Genomic DNA, 17562 nt, shown 5'->3' with positions numbered 1-17562 from the left:
TTAATCGCATGGTGACATTCTCTATTGCCCTCAACCTCCATGTTTGCTAGCATTTACGATTGTTGCCATTGTGGGTGAAAGTGCATCCTTGCCATTGTGGGTGAAAGTGCATCCTTAAAATATTTCATCCCTTGGAACAGAATCAGAACAACAGAGCACAGCTCGCCGCCTTAGGACAGGAATGATGAACCAGGAGCAGTGAGTCACACTTTCTACCAGTAAAGAAGGCACTTAAAAGTAAAAGTAGAAATGTAATTTATTCCTTTAATGTAAACGCTAGAGAAGTTAAGCAACTGAAGAGGGTGCAGAGAGTGCAGGTGTCCTTCTGTCCTTTAGTGGAAGCATCTAATCGACTTCTACTTCTTCACTTTCCGGTCATACGTTCCAGCACCCTGGTAGTTTGCAACGTAACCTGTATTTTCTGCTATGTACTCCCTGCCACTGATCCCTTTGCCTTTTCCGCTTTCGTCAAAGCGTTCTTTGTGGGAACCCGTGTACTTAGAGGTGTCTGTCAATCTTTCAATGCCACCTCCTTTAGTTGCAACCTAGAAGGAGAAACGACATTGAAAAGGTTAGATTTTTAAAAAATATCTGTCGTTTTCACCATAAATTTGCATTGAGGTCACTGGTCAAATGGGTGAGATTACATTTTTATGTCCGAAACAGATGAAGAGGGACTGCAAACTGCTGCATTCATACAAGTTCCACAGGAGATTATGATTACATTTGAGGAAAGGTTTGAAGATAATGGAAGTATTAGGACCTTGTGCTTCACCAGGGTTATTAAAATGGGAATATATGATGCAGGAGCCTCAGACGGTTAAAGCAATTTATGGTCAAGGGGAAGTTTTGGCCAATCAGCCAAATGTTCTCGTCATTGAATACTGCCAATGAGTAAGGAGGGATTCAAACACCACCTGCTATTGACAGTACTGGGATGAGCCTTCAGTGTCCAGTGTCCAGTGTCCGGATCAATATTGTGAGGAGAGATTGAGAGACTGAATGGAATATTCCATCCACTAGTCTTTCAGGAAGTATAATGTGTGATATGGAAAAAGTATGTTTGGAATATGCTGCAAATGAAACAGTAGGAGTCAAACAGTGAGGTACTGTACTTAATGAAATTGGCCGGAGGTAACTAGGAGTGATATCAGTAAGTTTTTATTCCCGTGCCAAGCCTAGTCAGCGTTTGGGAGAAAGAAACAACATTATCAGGCAATGAGTGAGTTTAGGGTTTTGAATGAATAAATTAAAATGATCCAGGACATTTTCAAACTCTCACCTCTATGGGTAGAAGTTCCCACTTGCTTCAAAAGGACAACAATTCTACCAGTGCCTAAGAAGAATAATGTGAGCTGCCTAAATGACTATTGCCTGGTAGCACTCACATCAACAGTGATGAAATGCTTTGAGAGGTTGGTCATGACTAGACTGAACTCCTGCCTCAGCAAGGACCTGGACCCATTGCAATTTGCCTATTGCCACAATAGGTCAATGGCAGATTCGATCTCAATGGCTCTTCACACAGTCTTAGACCACCTGGACAACGCAAACACCTATGTCAGGATGCTGTTCATCGACTATAGCTCAGCATTAAACACCATCATTCCCACAATCCTGAATGAGAAGTTACATAACCTGGGCCTCTGTACCTCCTTCTGGAATTGGTCCTTGACTTCCTAGCCGGAAGACCACAATCTGTACGGATTGGTGATAACATCTCCTCCTCGCTGACAATCAACACTGGTGCACCTGAGGGGTGTGTGCTTAGCCCACTGCTCTACTCTCTATATACACGTGACTGTGTGGCTAGGCATAGTTCAAATACCATCCATGAATTTGCTGATGATACATCCATTGTTGGTAGAATCTCAGATGGAGACGAGAGGGTGTACAGGAGCGAGATATGCCAACTAGTGGAGTGGGGTTGCAGCAACAACCGAGCACTCAATGTCAGTAAGACGAAAGAGCTGATTGTGGACTTCAGGAAGGGTAAGACGAGGGAACACATACCAATTCTCACAGCGAGAACAGAAGTGGTGAGAGTGAGCAGCTTCAACTTCCTGGGTGTCAAGGTCTCTGAGCATCTAACCTGGTCCCGACATATCAATGCAGTTATAAAGAAGGCGAGGCAGCGACTATACTTCATTAGGAGTTTGAAGAGATTTAGTATGTCAACAAATACACTCAAAAACTTCTACAGTTGTACCGTGGAGAGCATTCTGACAGACTGCATCACTGTCTGGTATGGGGGTGGGGGTGAGGAGCGACTACTGGACAGGACTGAAAGAAACTGGAGAGTTGTAAATTTAGATGGCTCCATCTTGGGTACTAGCCTACAAAGTACCCAGGACATCTTCAAGGAGCGATGTCTCAGAAAGGCAGCATCCATTATTAAGGACCCCCAGCACCCAGGGCATGCCCTTTTCTCACTGTTACCATCAGGTAGGAGATACAGAAACCTGAAGGCACACACTCAGCAATTCAGGAACAGCTTTGTCCCCTCTGCCATCTGATTCCTAAATGGACATTGAATGCACAAACACTACCTTACTTTTTTGAATATATATTATTTCTGTTGTTTGCATGATTTTTAATCTATTCAATATATATATACTTTATTGTCGCCAAACAATTGATACTAGAACGTACAATCATCCCTGTGATATTTGATTCTGCACTTCCCGCTCCCTGGATTACAAATACTAAATATTAAAAATTAGTAAATTAGTACTGTAATTGAGTAGCTTATTTATTTATTATTATTTTTTCTTCTTCTTCTATATTATGTATTGCATTGAACTGCTGCTGCTAAGTTAACAAATTACACAGCACATACCGGTGAGAATAAACCTGATTCTCATTCTGATTCGTCCTCATCCAATGTATTAAAGCAGAACAAAGATCATGAAGCAGAAGGTTATTTTTCCAGAGTGCTAAATAAGAAGGAAGAATTCTCCCTGTCCAGCAGGGGAACACATTCCCAACTTTTTTATGTCTTTACCCTGCCTGGGTGGAGGTTGCTTAAGGACCATGGGCTCAATTACTGTCAAGGGGTGAGGAAGAAACTAGTAAAATCAGTCAACCTTCAGTTTGCCTGATGTACTATTTGTGGATAAACTACTGGCGTCCCAAGTCGGTGAAGGACCATGAAAGGTTAATACACTGCAATTTGTGACTTTGCAAATGTACCGATGGGCCTACATTTTGGCAAGGGACTCTCTGTTGAAGCCATGCTTTGGACCGTTACCTATTACATATGGCATCCTGAAGAATACTGAGCATGTATTCAAATCAAAACGTACAACTGCAGCAGATTCAGGGATGGACAATGGTTCACTGATAGGGGGGATTGTTGGGTCGCACACTTACATTCCTCTATCAAATTCTCTTATTCAAGAGAGGGAGTAGAGATAGCCCAGGAAATTATAGACCAGTGAGTTTTACTTCAGTGGTTGGTAAGTTGATGGAGAAGATCCTGAGAGGCAGAATTTATAAACATTTGGAGAGGTATAATATGATTAGGAATAGTCAGCATGGCTTTGAAAAGGGCAGGTCGTGCCTTACGAGCCTGATTGAATTTTTTGAGGAAGTGACTAAACACATTGATGAAGGAAGAGCAGTAGATGTAGTGTATATGGATTTCAGCAAGGCATTTGATATGGTACCCCATGCAAGGATTACTGAGAAAGTAAGGAGGCATGGAATCCAAGGGGACATTGCTTTGTGGATCCAGAACTGGCTTGCCCACAGAAGGCGAAGAGTGGTCGTAGATGAGTCATATCCTGCATGGAGGTCGGTGACCAGTGGTGTGCCTCAGGGACCCTTACTCTTCGTGATTTTTATAAATGACCTGGATGAGGAAGTGGAGGGGTGGGTTAGTAAATTTGCTGATGACACAAAGGTTGGGGGTGTTGTGGATAGTGTGGAGGGCTGTCAGAGGTTGCAGCGGGACATTGAGAGGATGCAAAACTGGGCTGAGAAGTGGCAGAATGGAGTTCAACCCAGATAAGTGTGAAGTGTTTCATTTTGGTATGTCAAATATGATGGCAGTATTAATGGTAAGACTCTTGGTAGTGTGGTGTATATCAGAGGGATCTTGGGGTCTGAGTCCGTAGGACACTCAAAGCTGCTGCGCAGGTTGACTGTGTGGTTAAGAAGGCGTACGGTGTATTGTCCTTCACCAATTGTAGATTTGAATTTAGAAGCCGAGAGGTAATGTTGCAGCTATATAGGACACTGGTCAGACCCCACTTTGGAGTACTGTGCTCAGTTCTGGTCACCTTACTACAGGAAGGATGTGGAAGCCATAGAAAGGGTGCAGAGGAGATTTACAAGGATGTTGCCTGGATTGGGGAGCATGTGTTATGAAAACAGATTGAGTGAACTCGGCCTTTTCTTCTTGGAACGACGAAGGATGAGAGGTAACCTGACAGAGCTGTATCAGATGATGAGAGGCATTGATCGTGTGGATAGTCAGAGGCTTTTTCCCAGGGCTGAAATGGCTGCCACAAGAGGGCACAGTTTTAAGGTGCTGGGGAGTAGGTACAGAGGAGATGTCAGGGGTAAATTTTTTACTCAGAGAGTGGTGAGTGCATGGAATGGGCTGCCGGCAACAGTGGTAGAAGCGGATACGATAGGGTCTTTTAAGAGAGTTTTGGATAGGTACATGGAGCTTAGAAAAATAGAGGGCTATGGGTAAGCCTAGTAATTTCTAAGGCAGAGACATGTTTGGCACAACTTTGTGGGCCGAAGGGCCTGTATTGTGCTGTAGGTTTTCTATGTTTCTGTGTATCTAATATGTATAGTTCTTAATGTTGATCCTCTTCAAGGATAATGCTGGAAGTAGCAGGGGATTCATTCTGTCCAATATATCTGTATTTGATTCTCCAAATAGTGAGCTGGCTAAGAGACTGAGTGAGTGGTGGGTGGAAATGGCTGGAAGACGCAGAGAATCCATAAGCTCATGCCAATCATTAGCCTTTCTTCTAATATTTGACTTTCCACTTGTATTTTTTTCTCTCTCTGACTTACAAGTCTGCAAATCTGCTGTTCAGCACCCAAGAGAATCTTTCCAAAGCTTCGTTACAGTGCACATTTATTTGGCTGCTTTCAGAAATATGGTTTTGTCCATCTTGGGGCTGAAGATGGTTTGCCCTGTATGAAACATTTCATGGTCACGCACACAATGGCAAGCGCACAGTCCAGGGGATTCAGGGGCGGGATGAATTCAGCAGCACAGGAACATGGACGGACACATGGAGGTGGAAAGAAATGCTGTAACCTATTTTCTGGAGGATATATTACAGGTACTCGTGAGCAAGCGTTCCAGTGGGTAGACTCGATCTTCAAGCAACCACCTACCACACGACTTGCTTTGTGAAACCACAGAACTATAGCCTGGTGGAATCATGCAGTTACCGGAGTAACTAGTACTTGTTTGTGGGATATGATACACTATGGTCATGTGGCAGCTGAGTTTCTCTGGCATGGGAAATATTGTTGTTCCCGAGCGGGGTATCATTTAGATGGATCTCCACATTTCCACTCAGGCCCACACCCTTGAACGCTGCTGATTCCTTCAACACGTACACGCAGCCAATAAAATCACTTGGTTTGGGAAGAGCCACCAGCATTGTAAAAGTGGTGTAGATGGCCGGTTTCCATGGGAAATGGCCAACATTCTTGGCCTGACTAATCAATGCATCTGGCATCTTGTGTGTTACAGCTGTCGACTTCTTACAATGAGATTTTACAGATAATTCCTAACCTTTCCATGGATAGAAAATGCAACAGAGAAAAAAATCACTGAACTGAAATATCCTTGTACTCAAATTAGATTCAGAATCTGGATCTTGGGGGGGGGGGGCGCTGGTGTGCTGGTTTTAGATCCCATCCGATGTGTTGTTGCAGAGCCCACTGTCAGCTTGGACAGTGTTCTCAAGAATTCAAGGTGATTTCATTTAAAATTTATTCATTGAATGCCTGTTCTGATGTTCATCCACAACATCTTATGTTCTGTTGGCTGAAACACCCAAGATTACCATTGAATCTTTGACCAATTGCACCCAAAGTGTTGGAGGAACTCAGCAGGTCAGACAGCATCCACAGAAGGGAATAATGAACTGACGTTTCGGACTGAGACCCCCTCATCAGTTCATGAGTCCTGATAAAGATCTCAGCCTGAAATGTCGATACTTCATCTCTTTCAATAAATGCTGCCTGATCTGCTGAGTCCTTCCACATTTTTCTGTGTTACTCCGGATTTCCAGCATCTGTAGAATCTCTTGTGTTTTTTTGACTAATTGCAATTGCTGGCAAGTACTCCCAAGTGATTTGAGCTTTAAGAATTCCCTCAAAGTGAAGTCAAAGGATGGCAACAAATACATTCAAAAAATCTTGGAGCATTTCATCGCATATTGTACTGGGCAGACTTTTCAAGAAGGAGTACACAACATATTTTGAGTAACTACTGTTCAATGCTCTGCCTCCATTGAGGGTGGGTGAGCACATCAGTCGTACAGAAGCTCAACACTGTAGGAACTTCCCTACAGCTCAAAGAGCAGTACACTGATGCAGTGGGTAGAGCTGCTGCCTTCCAACGCCAGAGACCCCGGTTCAATCCTAGTCTTGGGGAATTTGTTTATACTCCAGGTGCTCTGCTTTCCTCCCACACCCCAAAGAAGATTAAGTGGCCATCACTAATTGCCCCTAGTGATCGGGAAAGAGTGAATGAGTCCAAGCAATGCAGGGATAATAGGATCGATTAGGATTGGAATAAATGGGTAGTTTATGATTGAAGCTCACCTGATGGGCTGAAAGGCCTGTAACCAAGCTCTGAACCACTTTGTAACATGCTTGATTGTAGTGTGTCCTGGGTGTAAGCTGGCTAAATTACCAATCTGCTTGGAGGGACTTCATCTGCCCACCATGTAAAGCCTGCCATAGCATAGTTTGATGGTTTGACCTGAATGGAAAATAATGGCCCCAGAAGTCTCTTTACAGAGGGATTGATTTAAGCATTTCATAAAAAATAAGTTCCACGTCTCATTTCAAGCTCTCTGCTGGAGAGTGCTCTCCAGTTGAACATTTCATCCATTAGAAATTATGATCGCGAATTGGGTTGCCCAGTATTTTGCTGCAAACACACACATGGTTGTTTTGAATTGATACCATATACAAATGTGTCTGTGACAGATATATGTTTCTGTGAGCACATACAGATGTACAAATGTGTGTGATGTGATCTATATTATCTCTGTGTTCTGAGTATACATACAGTAGATAATATGCTCAGGAAGTCGATGACATGGCTGTATATCTTCTGAGAATCTGACAGAAATGAACCAAAGTCTGCTTCATTCATATTGGTTCCAGTTAGAAGAAGAGAATGAGTTCAGGAATTTTAAGTGTTCAATATCTCAATATAAAAGCCAAAAACTCGAGGGAAGTTAATGGAATCTTATGGAGACATTTGAAACTGCATGATTCAACTTCAGATCTGAGTTTGTAATTAGGTTGGGTCAAGACACTTACTGTTACTCCGAGGTTAGCTGGGTCTTTTCCAGCTATTAAACCATAAATTGACTGAAGTGCATCTTCTTGACTTTGTCCTTTGAACCTCTTTGGAGCGAGTTCTCTCAGAGCCGCATTAAACTCTTCAAAGTTGATTACCTGAGCTGATTTGGCCCTGGAATTAAAACATAATTGTAGATTAACTTTCTCTTATTGTTTCCGGATTGGACTGGCATTAAAAATTGTAAATACAAAGCAGGAGATGTTTTAAATACTGAGCAAGTCAAACAGCGTTTATGGAGAAAAAAAACTGAAATATGATTATTGCTCAAGAATCTATAATGTTAAATCTGTTTCTCTTTCATTTGATGCAACCTGATATATTGAATGTAACCAGTAGTTCTAGACTCATTTTTCTAACATCTACAATATAATTATTGTTCAGCAATAACAACTGGACAAACCAGCAAGGCCAATATTTATTGGAAATCCCTGTTGGCCATTCAGAAGTCACCTTGTTGAAATGTTGCCGTTCTTCAGGTGATGAGATTCCAGCTGTGCTGTTGGATAGAGAGAAACAAGATCCAGCTGCAAAAAAGAAAACGTTTCCAAAGCAGGTTGGTGTGCAATTTGCCAAGGAACCTGGAGTTTGAGATGTTCCCATGTGGCCATGGAGACCGAGATAGCCTGTCTGGAAGGTGCAGTCAGAGTAGATTAGAGCAGTAACGACTGTACTTTCTATAGATGGACAGACTGTGTCCTCTTTGAGACTGTTGTTATTCCCCTACGCACCTTATGGCAACCTTGCCCTTTTTTTTAGCATTTAGATAGATAGATAGACATACTTTATTGATCCCGAGGGAAATTACCCTCAGTCTGCTGCCCCAGCACACAACAGCAAACATGATCGCACTAGCCACCACAGACACGTAGAACATCCTCAGCATCGTCCGGCAGATGTTAAAGGACCTCAGTCTCCTCAGGAAATAGAGATGGCTCTGACGCTTCTTGTAGACAGCCTCAGTGTTCTTTGACCATTTTGTCTGTTGTTTATGTGGCCGAGTTGCTAGCTTGACGCTCAACCCAGCACGGATGGAAAGCGTGCAAGGAGCCGGCCGGATTCGAACCGGGGACCACTCACCTCAAAACCTGGTGCTGATGCCACTACACCACCGGCCAGCACATGATCCTGTGGCAGAGGGAATAAATATTTAAGGTGCTGGATACAGAACGAATCCAGTGAGCTGCATAGTCCTGAATGTTGTTGAAATTCTTGAGTGTTGTTGGATTTGCATGAACCTTGCTAAATTCTGGTAGGTGATGGAAGGACCTTGGGGTATCGGAATGTGTTTTGTTTGTTGCGGGATACTTGGCTTCTGATGAACGGACTTCTTGAAGTGTCTCAGCTCAAAACACTGACTGTTTATTCCTCTCCACTGATGTGCCTGAACTGCTGAATTCCCCCAGCATTTTACGGTGCGTGTTGCTCTGGCTTTCTAGCAACTGCAAAATCTCTTGTGTTTATTAACTTTTTAGCCTGTTCTCACAGCTGTAGTATCTATGTGGCTGGTCAAATTCAGCCTCGAATCGATGATGACCTCCAGGATATTGATGGGAAATGTGTTGCTGAAGATAATGCCTTTCGATATCAAAGGTGGATGATTGGGCTCTGTATATGGAAGATATTCATTGCCAGGTGCTTCAGAAGCATAAGTGTCTCCTGATACCTGCGCCTGACGTTTGTCCAGATCTTGCTGCGTACAGACAAGGATTGTTTTGTATGCTGAGGAGTCGTGAATGGAACCGAACATTGTGTGGTCAAATAAAGATACAAAGATTCAAAAAAACTTTATTGTCGTTCTAACCGTACATCAGCTCTGCAGGGCAGAATGAGACAGCGTTTCCCAGGAGCAGTGCAATCATAACATAACAAACGCAACACTAAATAATAAACATAACAGTAAATAGTAAAACACAACAGCCACATGTCAGTTAAAATCAAGTTATAGTTGTCCAGTGCAAGTTAAAAGTGTCCAAAGCAGAGTCAGGTAGAGCAGCTATTTAGCAGTCTGACTGCCTGTGGGAGGAAGCTGTTTAGTAGCCTTGTGGTTTTAGTTTTGATGCTCCTGTAATGTTTGCCTGATGGCAGAAGAACAAACAGTTCATGGAGAGGGTGTGAGGGGTCTTTAATGATTTACCGTGTCTTCTGGAGGCATCGACTCTGAAAGAGGTCTTGGACTGAAGGTAAGGAGACCCCAGTAACCTTCTCTGCTCCCCTAACCACCCTCTGCAAGGCTTTTTTGTCAACAGCGCTGCAGCTGGGGTACCAGGTTGTGATGCAAAAGGTCAGCACACTCTCAACCACGCCTCTGTAGAATGTAGTTAAGATGTTAGTGGGGAGTGATGCTTGTTTAAGCTTCCTCAGAAAGTGCAGTCTCTGCTGGGCCCGTTTCACAATCCCAGTGGTGTTCCTGGACCAGGTGAGATTGTCCGAGATCTGCACCCCAAGGAACTTGATGTTTTCCGCTCTTTCCACTGTGGGGCCGCTGATGCTGAGGGGTGTGTGCTCAGGCTGTGACCGTCTGAAATTGACGATCATCTCCTTGGTTTTGGTGACATTAAGCATCAAGTTGTTATCACTGCACCAGCTCTCTAGGTGTTTGACCTCCTCCCTGTACATTGTCTCGTCATTTTTGCTGATGAGCCCCACCACTGTGGTATCATCAGCAAATTTAATGATTAGGTTCCCCTTGAATCTGGCTGCACAGTCATGTGTTAGCAGTGTAAACAGCAATCGGCTAAGCACACAGCCTTGTGGGGATCCAGTGCTCAGTGTGATGGAGTCAGAGATGTTCCTGCCAACACGGACTGATTGTGGTCTCTCTGTCAAGAAATCCAGAATCCAGCGACACATGGCAGTGTTAAGGCCAAGCAGCGACAGTTTCTCCACTAGTTTCTGCGGGATGATGGTATCGAACGCTGAACTGAAATCAATATACAGGATTCTGGCATAAGTGTCTTTGTTGTCCAAGTGAGAGAGAACTGTGTGCAGTGTGGTGGATATTGCCTCCTCCGTAGAGCGATTTGGACGATAAGCAAACTGTAGAGGATCCAGCGATGAGGGGAGGCTGGCTGTGATATGAGGCTTGACAAGCCGTTCAAAAATAGACCTCTAGACTTTATGATGCAAGGAATGCCTTCAAGAAAGCTGTTGAAGATGGTTGGGCTGAGGATACTCTCCTGCAGAGATATCCTGGCACATCACAATTTTTCTCAAGCTGCCCTGGTAATTTTTTGCCAATGCCTTAAATATTGAACCATCTGCTAATGGAAATAGCTTCCCCATATTTACCTTACCTAAACCAGATGAAACCTTGTACACCTTTAACAAAAGCCCTCTCCACTGAGTGCAGAACCAACAATTTCTTCAGTCAAATCTTGAGGCCAAAGGTCCCTCCTCCCTAGAACCATTCCAGTAAATCTCCGCTGTATTTTCTCCAGAATCTCCATCTGTGTGGTTATCAGAATTGGATGCATGATTATAGTTGTGACCTAACTGGTGTTCTGTATTGTTCAACATTGCTTTGTATTGCTCTATGAATTCTGAATCACAGATGTTTACCACTCTCAAGGATAGGCGGCCATCTACACCCAGGTCCTTTGGTACCTGCATATCCCTTTGAAACCTGGCTGGATTTATCCCTGCAGTCTATCATTTCTCCCCAGACACAGCACTAAAATAAATGATGTTGCATAGTACAGGTGTATATGCAGACAAGTAAACACTCTACAGCGCACATTACAGGGAGTTTTTCTGATATTTCATAGTCTGCATCTTCGCTCACTGTCCCTATAGTTCAAACGCTGAATACTCTATGAGACCGAACGTCCAAATCGCTAAAGCGTTTCTATAGTCCACAAGGCACAATCAGATGATAAATGAAGCATGAAGGTTGGCAACATCCAAGACAAGGTGACTGACAGTTTGCTCTCTCAACCCTATGTTGTCATCATTGACCTCGATGCTTGGTTGATTGCTTTGCTGGAGTGGGTGGATTAAAATGATGGATAGGTTAAACTTTGAGAAGTGAAATAATTTTATTATTTACTGTCCTCAGGTATTCCGTTCTGTTGGTGGCCTTCAATTGCTCAGGACTTTATGATTGTCTCAGGGCTCCTGGGAGTTGTAGACTACTGCGACTACAATATTTAGTCCAATCTGATGGGAATGGAATTGTAAGTGCTATCCTCGAGGATAAACTGGATGATAGAGAATTATGTAATAACATTTAATTAGTATTTATTACTGTCACATGTACCGAGGTACAGTGAAAATCTTGTTGTGCATACCATCCATACAGATCATTTCATTACAGCAGTGCACTGAGCGAGTATAAGGAAAACAATAGCAGACTAATCATCACATTGCTCGGTCCAAGATTTGCATTGTCAAATTGGCTTGTTGTACTTTCTATTGTGAGGAAAATTTCAGCAAATTTATGCAATAAAATGAGTACAAGCAGTTTTATTGAGCTTCACCCAGGGCATGCCCTTTTCTCACTGTTACCATCAGGTAGGAGGTACAGAAGCCTGAAGGCACACACTCAGCGATTCAGGAACAGCTTCTTCCCCTCTGCCATCCGATTCCTAAATGGACATTGAACCCGTGAATACTACCTCACTTTTTTTTAATATACAGTATTTCAGTTCTTGCGCTTTTTAAAAAAATCTATTCAATATATGTAATTGATTTACTTGTTTATTTATTATTTTTATTTTATTTTTTTTTCTCTCTCTCTCTGCTATATTATGTATTGCATTGAACTGCTGCTGCTAAGTGAACAAATTTCGTGTCACACGCCAGTGAGAATAAACCTGATTCTGATTCTGACTCTGGAAGTGGCTGCTACCTACTTTACTTTGGAAAATAGAATATCCACATCGGTTGAGGTGACTATTTTACCATCGATTATGTTGCAGTCTTTGCACAGTTTGCACCAGTTTTTCCCATTCATTTCATTCCCAGTTGACTTAGTATCCCCATGCATTGCAAATTTTTTGAAAGACTCATGCAGAGCTTGCGTATTTGTTGATGTTCCTGCCATTCTTCAGTTTCTGTGGTTTATTCAGTTATCCTGTGTAAAATAAAAAGAGGGATTTGAAAGGAAATTATCTAAAACTATTGGAAAAGAAATTGTATTCTACAACTGAAGAGATGGAAATATTTCCAATCTTTACACTGAAGTTGCTTTACTGAGTAGGGAGTGCTGATGAATGGGAAATACTGTCCCTCCACCAAAACGGCTGATTAAACGTTAGCAAAGTTTAAAAGGCATTTAAACAGACACATGATCAGGTATTCCTTGAAGGGTAAGACGTGACATTAGAATGGCATTTAAAACTAGTGAATAGATGTATGTTAATTGGAGGGATATAGGTCATATATGCCCACCATTGAGAACATCTACCATAAACGCTGCCTGGGCAGGGTGAAAAGCATTATCAGGGATGCATCTCACCCTAACCGTGGACTTTTTACTCTCCTCCCATCTGGTAGGCGCTACAGGAGCCTCCGCTCCCACACCAGCAGGCACAGGAAGAGCTTCTTCCCTGAGGCTGTGACACTGCTGAACCTCACATCACAGCGCTAAGCAGTATTGCATCCGTATTGTACTGTCTCAGTACTTTTATATTTGTGTGCTGTAGCACTTTTTTATTCGCAATTATTTTGTAAATAACACTATTCTTTGCATTTCTGATCAGATGCTAAATGCATTTCATTGGCTTTGTATCTGTACTCGGCACAATGGCAGTAAAGTTGAATCTAATCTAATACACAAATGAATGTGCTGTTTAAATGAGCGTCATGGTTGGCACAGATATTGTGGGCAAATGGCCTGTTTCTGTACTGTAGTGTTCAGTATTTCGTGTTCTGTGCTAACTGGTCAGACCTGTTCGAATGAGCAAGTACATCAGCGAGGAGCCTTCCTGCATTCCTTTGCTATTCAGCAGTGTTTGAAGAATTCTCAGACTCAGCCAAGCCAAAAAAGAACTACAGTATAACTTAATTCTTTAATTTTAAAACCGATAAACTTGAACTATATTTTATACCCCTGAAATGGCTCACCTAATATCCTAAAGCGTCTACAGAAGGATCATTCCTCTTGTTTGAATTTTTAAGGGCAGCATTGACCTTCCTTGCTTCTGCAGCCATGGCAACATCAAAGCTGTGCAATAAAGTCAACAATGCCCATTATTATCATCTGAATCCTGAGATCTGATTGGTGGAAGGATTTTTTAATAAATATTATGATTTGATTTTTGCCAAATAATTTTCCAGATTGTATAATATTTAATAATGATAATGGTGATAAAGTCAAAGGTCACCCATTAACCTTCAATTGGCCCAGTATTGCTAGTAATCTCTTCAATGTTCAACCTCCTTACTTCACTGCCCAGAGAGGTTATTGTAAATCAGATTGAGGGCTTATGCACTTATTTGGTTTCTGAAAAAAAGATGCACCCTGTTTTCTTAGTAGAGAGTGCAGAAAGGAAGCTAATGAGCTCCAAACCCATCCAGATAATAAAGAAATCAACTTCATTGTCATAGAGTCATCTCTCTGTCTCACCACCCACAGCTCCAATCTGCTAATTAAATTTGCTGACAACACGACACTGATTGGCCTAATCTCAAACAAGAACAAGGCAGCCTACAGAGAGGTAGTTATCACCCTGACACAGTGGTATCAAGAAAACAATCTCTCCCTCAATGTCGCAAAAACAAACGAGCTGGTTGTGAACTAAAGGAGGAATGGAGACAGGCTAACCCCCTATTGACATCAATGGATCTGGGGTTCAGAAGGTGAACAGCTTTAGGTTCCTCAGCATAAACGTCACCGAGGATCTCACGTGGTCTGTACATAACGGCTGTGTTTTGAAAAAGGCACCACAGCAGCTCTTTCATCTCAGACGGTTGAAGAAGTTTGGTATGTGCCCCCACATCCTAAGAACTTTCTACAGGGGCACAATTGAGAGCATCCTGACCGGCTGCATCACTGCCTGGCATGGGAACTGTACTTCCCTCAATCGCAGGACTCTGCAGAGAGTGGTGCTGACAGCCCAGCGCATCTGTAGATGTGAACCTCCCACTATTCAGGACATTTACAAAGACAGGTGTGTAAAAAGGGCCCAAAGGATCACTGGGGACCCAAGTCACCCCAATGACAAACTGCTCCAGCTGCTACCATCTGGGAAACGGTACTGCAGTATAAATGCCAGGACCAACAGGCTCCGGGACAGCTTCTTCCACCAGGCCATCAGACTGATTAATTCATGCTGACACAATTGTATTTCTATGCTATATTGACTATCCTTATTTTCACTCCTCATGTATTTGAAGGAAGTTAGTAATAAAGTCAATTCAATTCAGTAAACCATTTGTAAGATGACCACTTTTTCCATCTGCACTAATCTTCATTTGCTGTACTGTAGGTCCAAGTCTCTCTGTGCCCTGCCCTGTCCAGGTCCCTCTGAAACAGGATTATTGCAATCAGATACACTGCCTCCTGTGACAGTGTGTTCCTGATATCAATCGTTACTATATATATCAAAAACTTTCTCCTCAGATCCCCTTTAACATGCCTTCCTCTCACCTTAAACCTATGCCTTCTTGTTTTTGATGCCCTGTCGATGGGAAAAAGATTCTGAATATCTACCCTATCTATGCCTCATAATTTTATATCCTCCAGATACATACACTCAAGATTATTCAGGACTTGATCCTGCATACAAAAAAAGCACTGAAATGGAGTAAATCAATTACATTTAGGAAAAATTGCTTCACGCGTGATTAATCTATCAATAGTGTAATCATTTTTCAGTCAGCTTGTATTGAAATTCAAAGGTTCAAAGGTCAAGTTTAATGTCAGAGAAATGTATACAATGCACATCCTGAAATGCTTTTTCTTTGCAATTGGTCATGATAATAGCTATGACAGCCTGCAATATTTTAGTCGAATTGCCAGAAAGGAATCAAAAAAGATAAATTTTTTACTCCCATATTTTATGATGGCACAGACAGAGAGCATTCATCCCTCTGACTTTCTACTGGCCGATAGAGCAAACCCTTTCCTCCACTGATCTCCTCTAACCTATCCTCCCCACTTTCCCGTCCGTTCCCCACAGATTTCAACATTGTAGGTGTGATTTACGGGGCCGCTTAACCTCCCAATGAGCCGTCGTTGGGATGTGGGAGAGAGCACGGGAGATGATGCAGACAACGGACCACAGCGGAGGTCAGGACTGATTGTAGATCACTGGGACAGTGAAGCAGTAGTACTGCAAGCCACTCATGCTCGCATTGAGAAAAATCCAAAACCTGAGCTTATCTAAAGAATCATCTCTTTCTGCCTCCAGTCCTGCCAAAGGGTCTCGGCCTGAAACGTTGACTGTACTTTTCTCCATAGGTGTTGTCTGGCCTGCTGGGTTCCTCCAGCACTTTGTGTGTGTTGGTCAGAATCAGAATCAGTTTTATTATCACCGGCATATGTCGTGAAATTTGTTCAATTAGCGGCAGCAGTTCAATGCAATACATGATAATATAGAAAGAAAAAAAATAAGTAAATCAATTACACTAAACATGTATTGTGTATTAAATATTTAGATTAAAATAGTGCAAATCAGAAATAATATATATTTTTTAAAAGTGAGCTGGTGTTCATGGGTTCAATGTCCATTTAGGAGTCGGATGACAGAGGGGAAGAATCTGCTCCTGAATCGCTGAGTGTGTGCCTTCAGGCTTCTGTACCTCCTCCCTGACGGTAGTAATGAGAAGAGGGCATGTCCTGGGTGGTGGAAGTCCCTAATGACAGTCACCGCGTTTCTGAGGCAATGCTCCTTGAAGATGTTCTGGATACTATGGAGGCTACTCCCAACATGGAACTGACTAGATTTACAACTTTCTGTAGCTTCTTTCAGTCCTGTGTAATAGCCCACCCCGATACCAGGCGGTGTTGCAGCCTGTCACAATGCTCTTGTAGAAGTTTTCGAGTGTTCTAGGTGACAGACTTTACTACAAGTTTTACATTAACACTCATCAGTTGCAGTTTTTTTCTTTTGGTTGATGATCACAGAAATCTTACATTACATTTGGCAGCAATTTTTACTGGTAGCATCTCACCATCACTGCTTATTCCTTGGCAACCGGCTGTAGACCTTACATTCAATTTCCAAACTAGGAGTACACATCCATTTTGAAGTACAACATAAACTATGTACCATGATAAGCCTGATTAGGCAGGGACCAACCCTGTGTTCAAAGTTCAAAACAGATTTATTATCAAAGTATATATGCAGTATACAACCCTGATATTTGTCTTCCCACAAGCAACCACAAAACAAAGAAACAGCATGGAACCCGTTCAAAGAAAAACATCAAACACCCAACGTGCAAAAGAACAAATCGTGCTGTGGAGGAAGATATGAGTTAAAGATTTTGATGGACAAAGGGTTAATATTGGTTTTTTGAGTCTGGAAACCCATTTGCAGTTTACTTTCTTACAGATATGGCCGAGCTTTCAGCAGAGATGATTCTTTTAGAATAAATACTTGCAGTTGCCCATCTTGTAAGAATTAGACTCTGGGATATGAGAGAAATTGTTTGTTGATATATAGTTGCACACAGGACTGTTGTAATGGGTATAGTTTATCACAAGAGAACTGCGTGTGAACCGAGCTTTTCTAATTCACTAGGTTAATCAAACAGCCTTTGCTTTGGCAATCGATTTGTACGTGCAGAACAGGAGCTGTGCTCTCTGTATTATTTGGAGTTCAAACCCACTGTTAGTGGTTCCACTCCCCATGATACAGTGAATAAATCTCTCTTTACTTCATAGTCCATGTCTAATTTACTTGCGATCAACTTCAGTCAAATTTCCTTAGTAAATTAATTTCCCTAACATGTGCAAACGGCAAAAATCGAGCGAGAAACACAGAATAAAAACCATTAAGCCTCAGAGTCAATTAAACAGTCTAGGGATGTTCAGTTTA

At 42.3% G+C, this 17562-nt stretch overlaps 1 protein-coding gene across 2 annotated transcripts; it reads right to left on the bottom strand.

The window, feature by feature from the left end:
* Positions 1-356: 356 nt before the first annotated feature.
* On the bottom strand, positions 357-13729 carry LOC134356463 (tubulin polymerization-promoting protein family member 3-like). 2 transcript variants are annotated; one of them, XM_063067419.1, is made up of 4 exons: positions 13709-13729; positions 12430-12581; positions 7537-7690; positions 357-545 (listed from the first exon to the last, which is right to left on the bottom strand). In XM_063067419.1, the coding sequence occupies exons 1-4, from the start codon at positions 13727-13729 to the stop codon at positions 357-359; spliced, it is 516 nt and encodes a 171-aa protein (XP_062923489.1). The 2 variants fall into 2 exon arrangements, with proteins under 2 accessions (XP_062923489.1, XP_062923488.1); XM_063067418.1 differs by lacking the exon at positions 13709-13729 and having other exon boundaries at positions 12430-12620.
* Positions 13730-17562: the final 3833 nt, after the last annotated feature.

Source organism: Mobula hypostoma, chromosome 14, assembly GCF_963921235.1.
Source record: "Mobula hypostoma chromosome 14, sMobHyp1.1, whole genome shotgun sequence".
Taxonomy (NCBI): domain Eukaryota; kingdom Metazoa; phylum Chordata; class Chondrichthyes; order Myliobatiformes; family Myliobatidae; genus Mobula; species Mobula hypostoma.
Note: the sequence above shows the minus strand (reverse complement) of the source record. Positions and strands in the feature narration are given on the sequence as shown.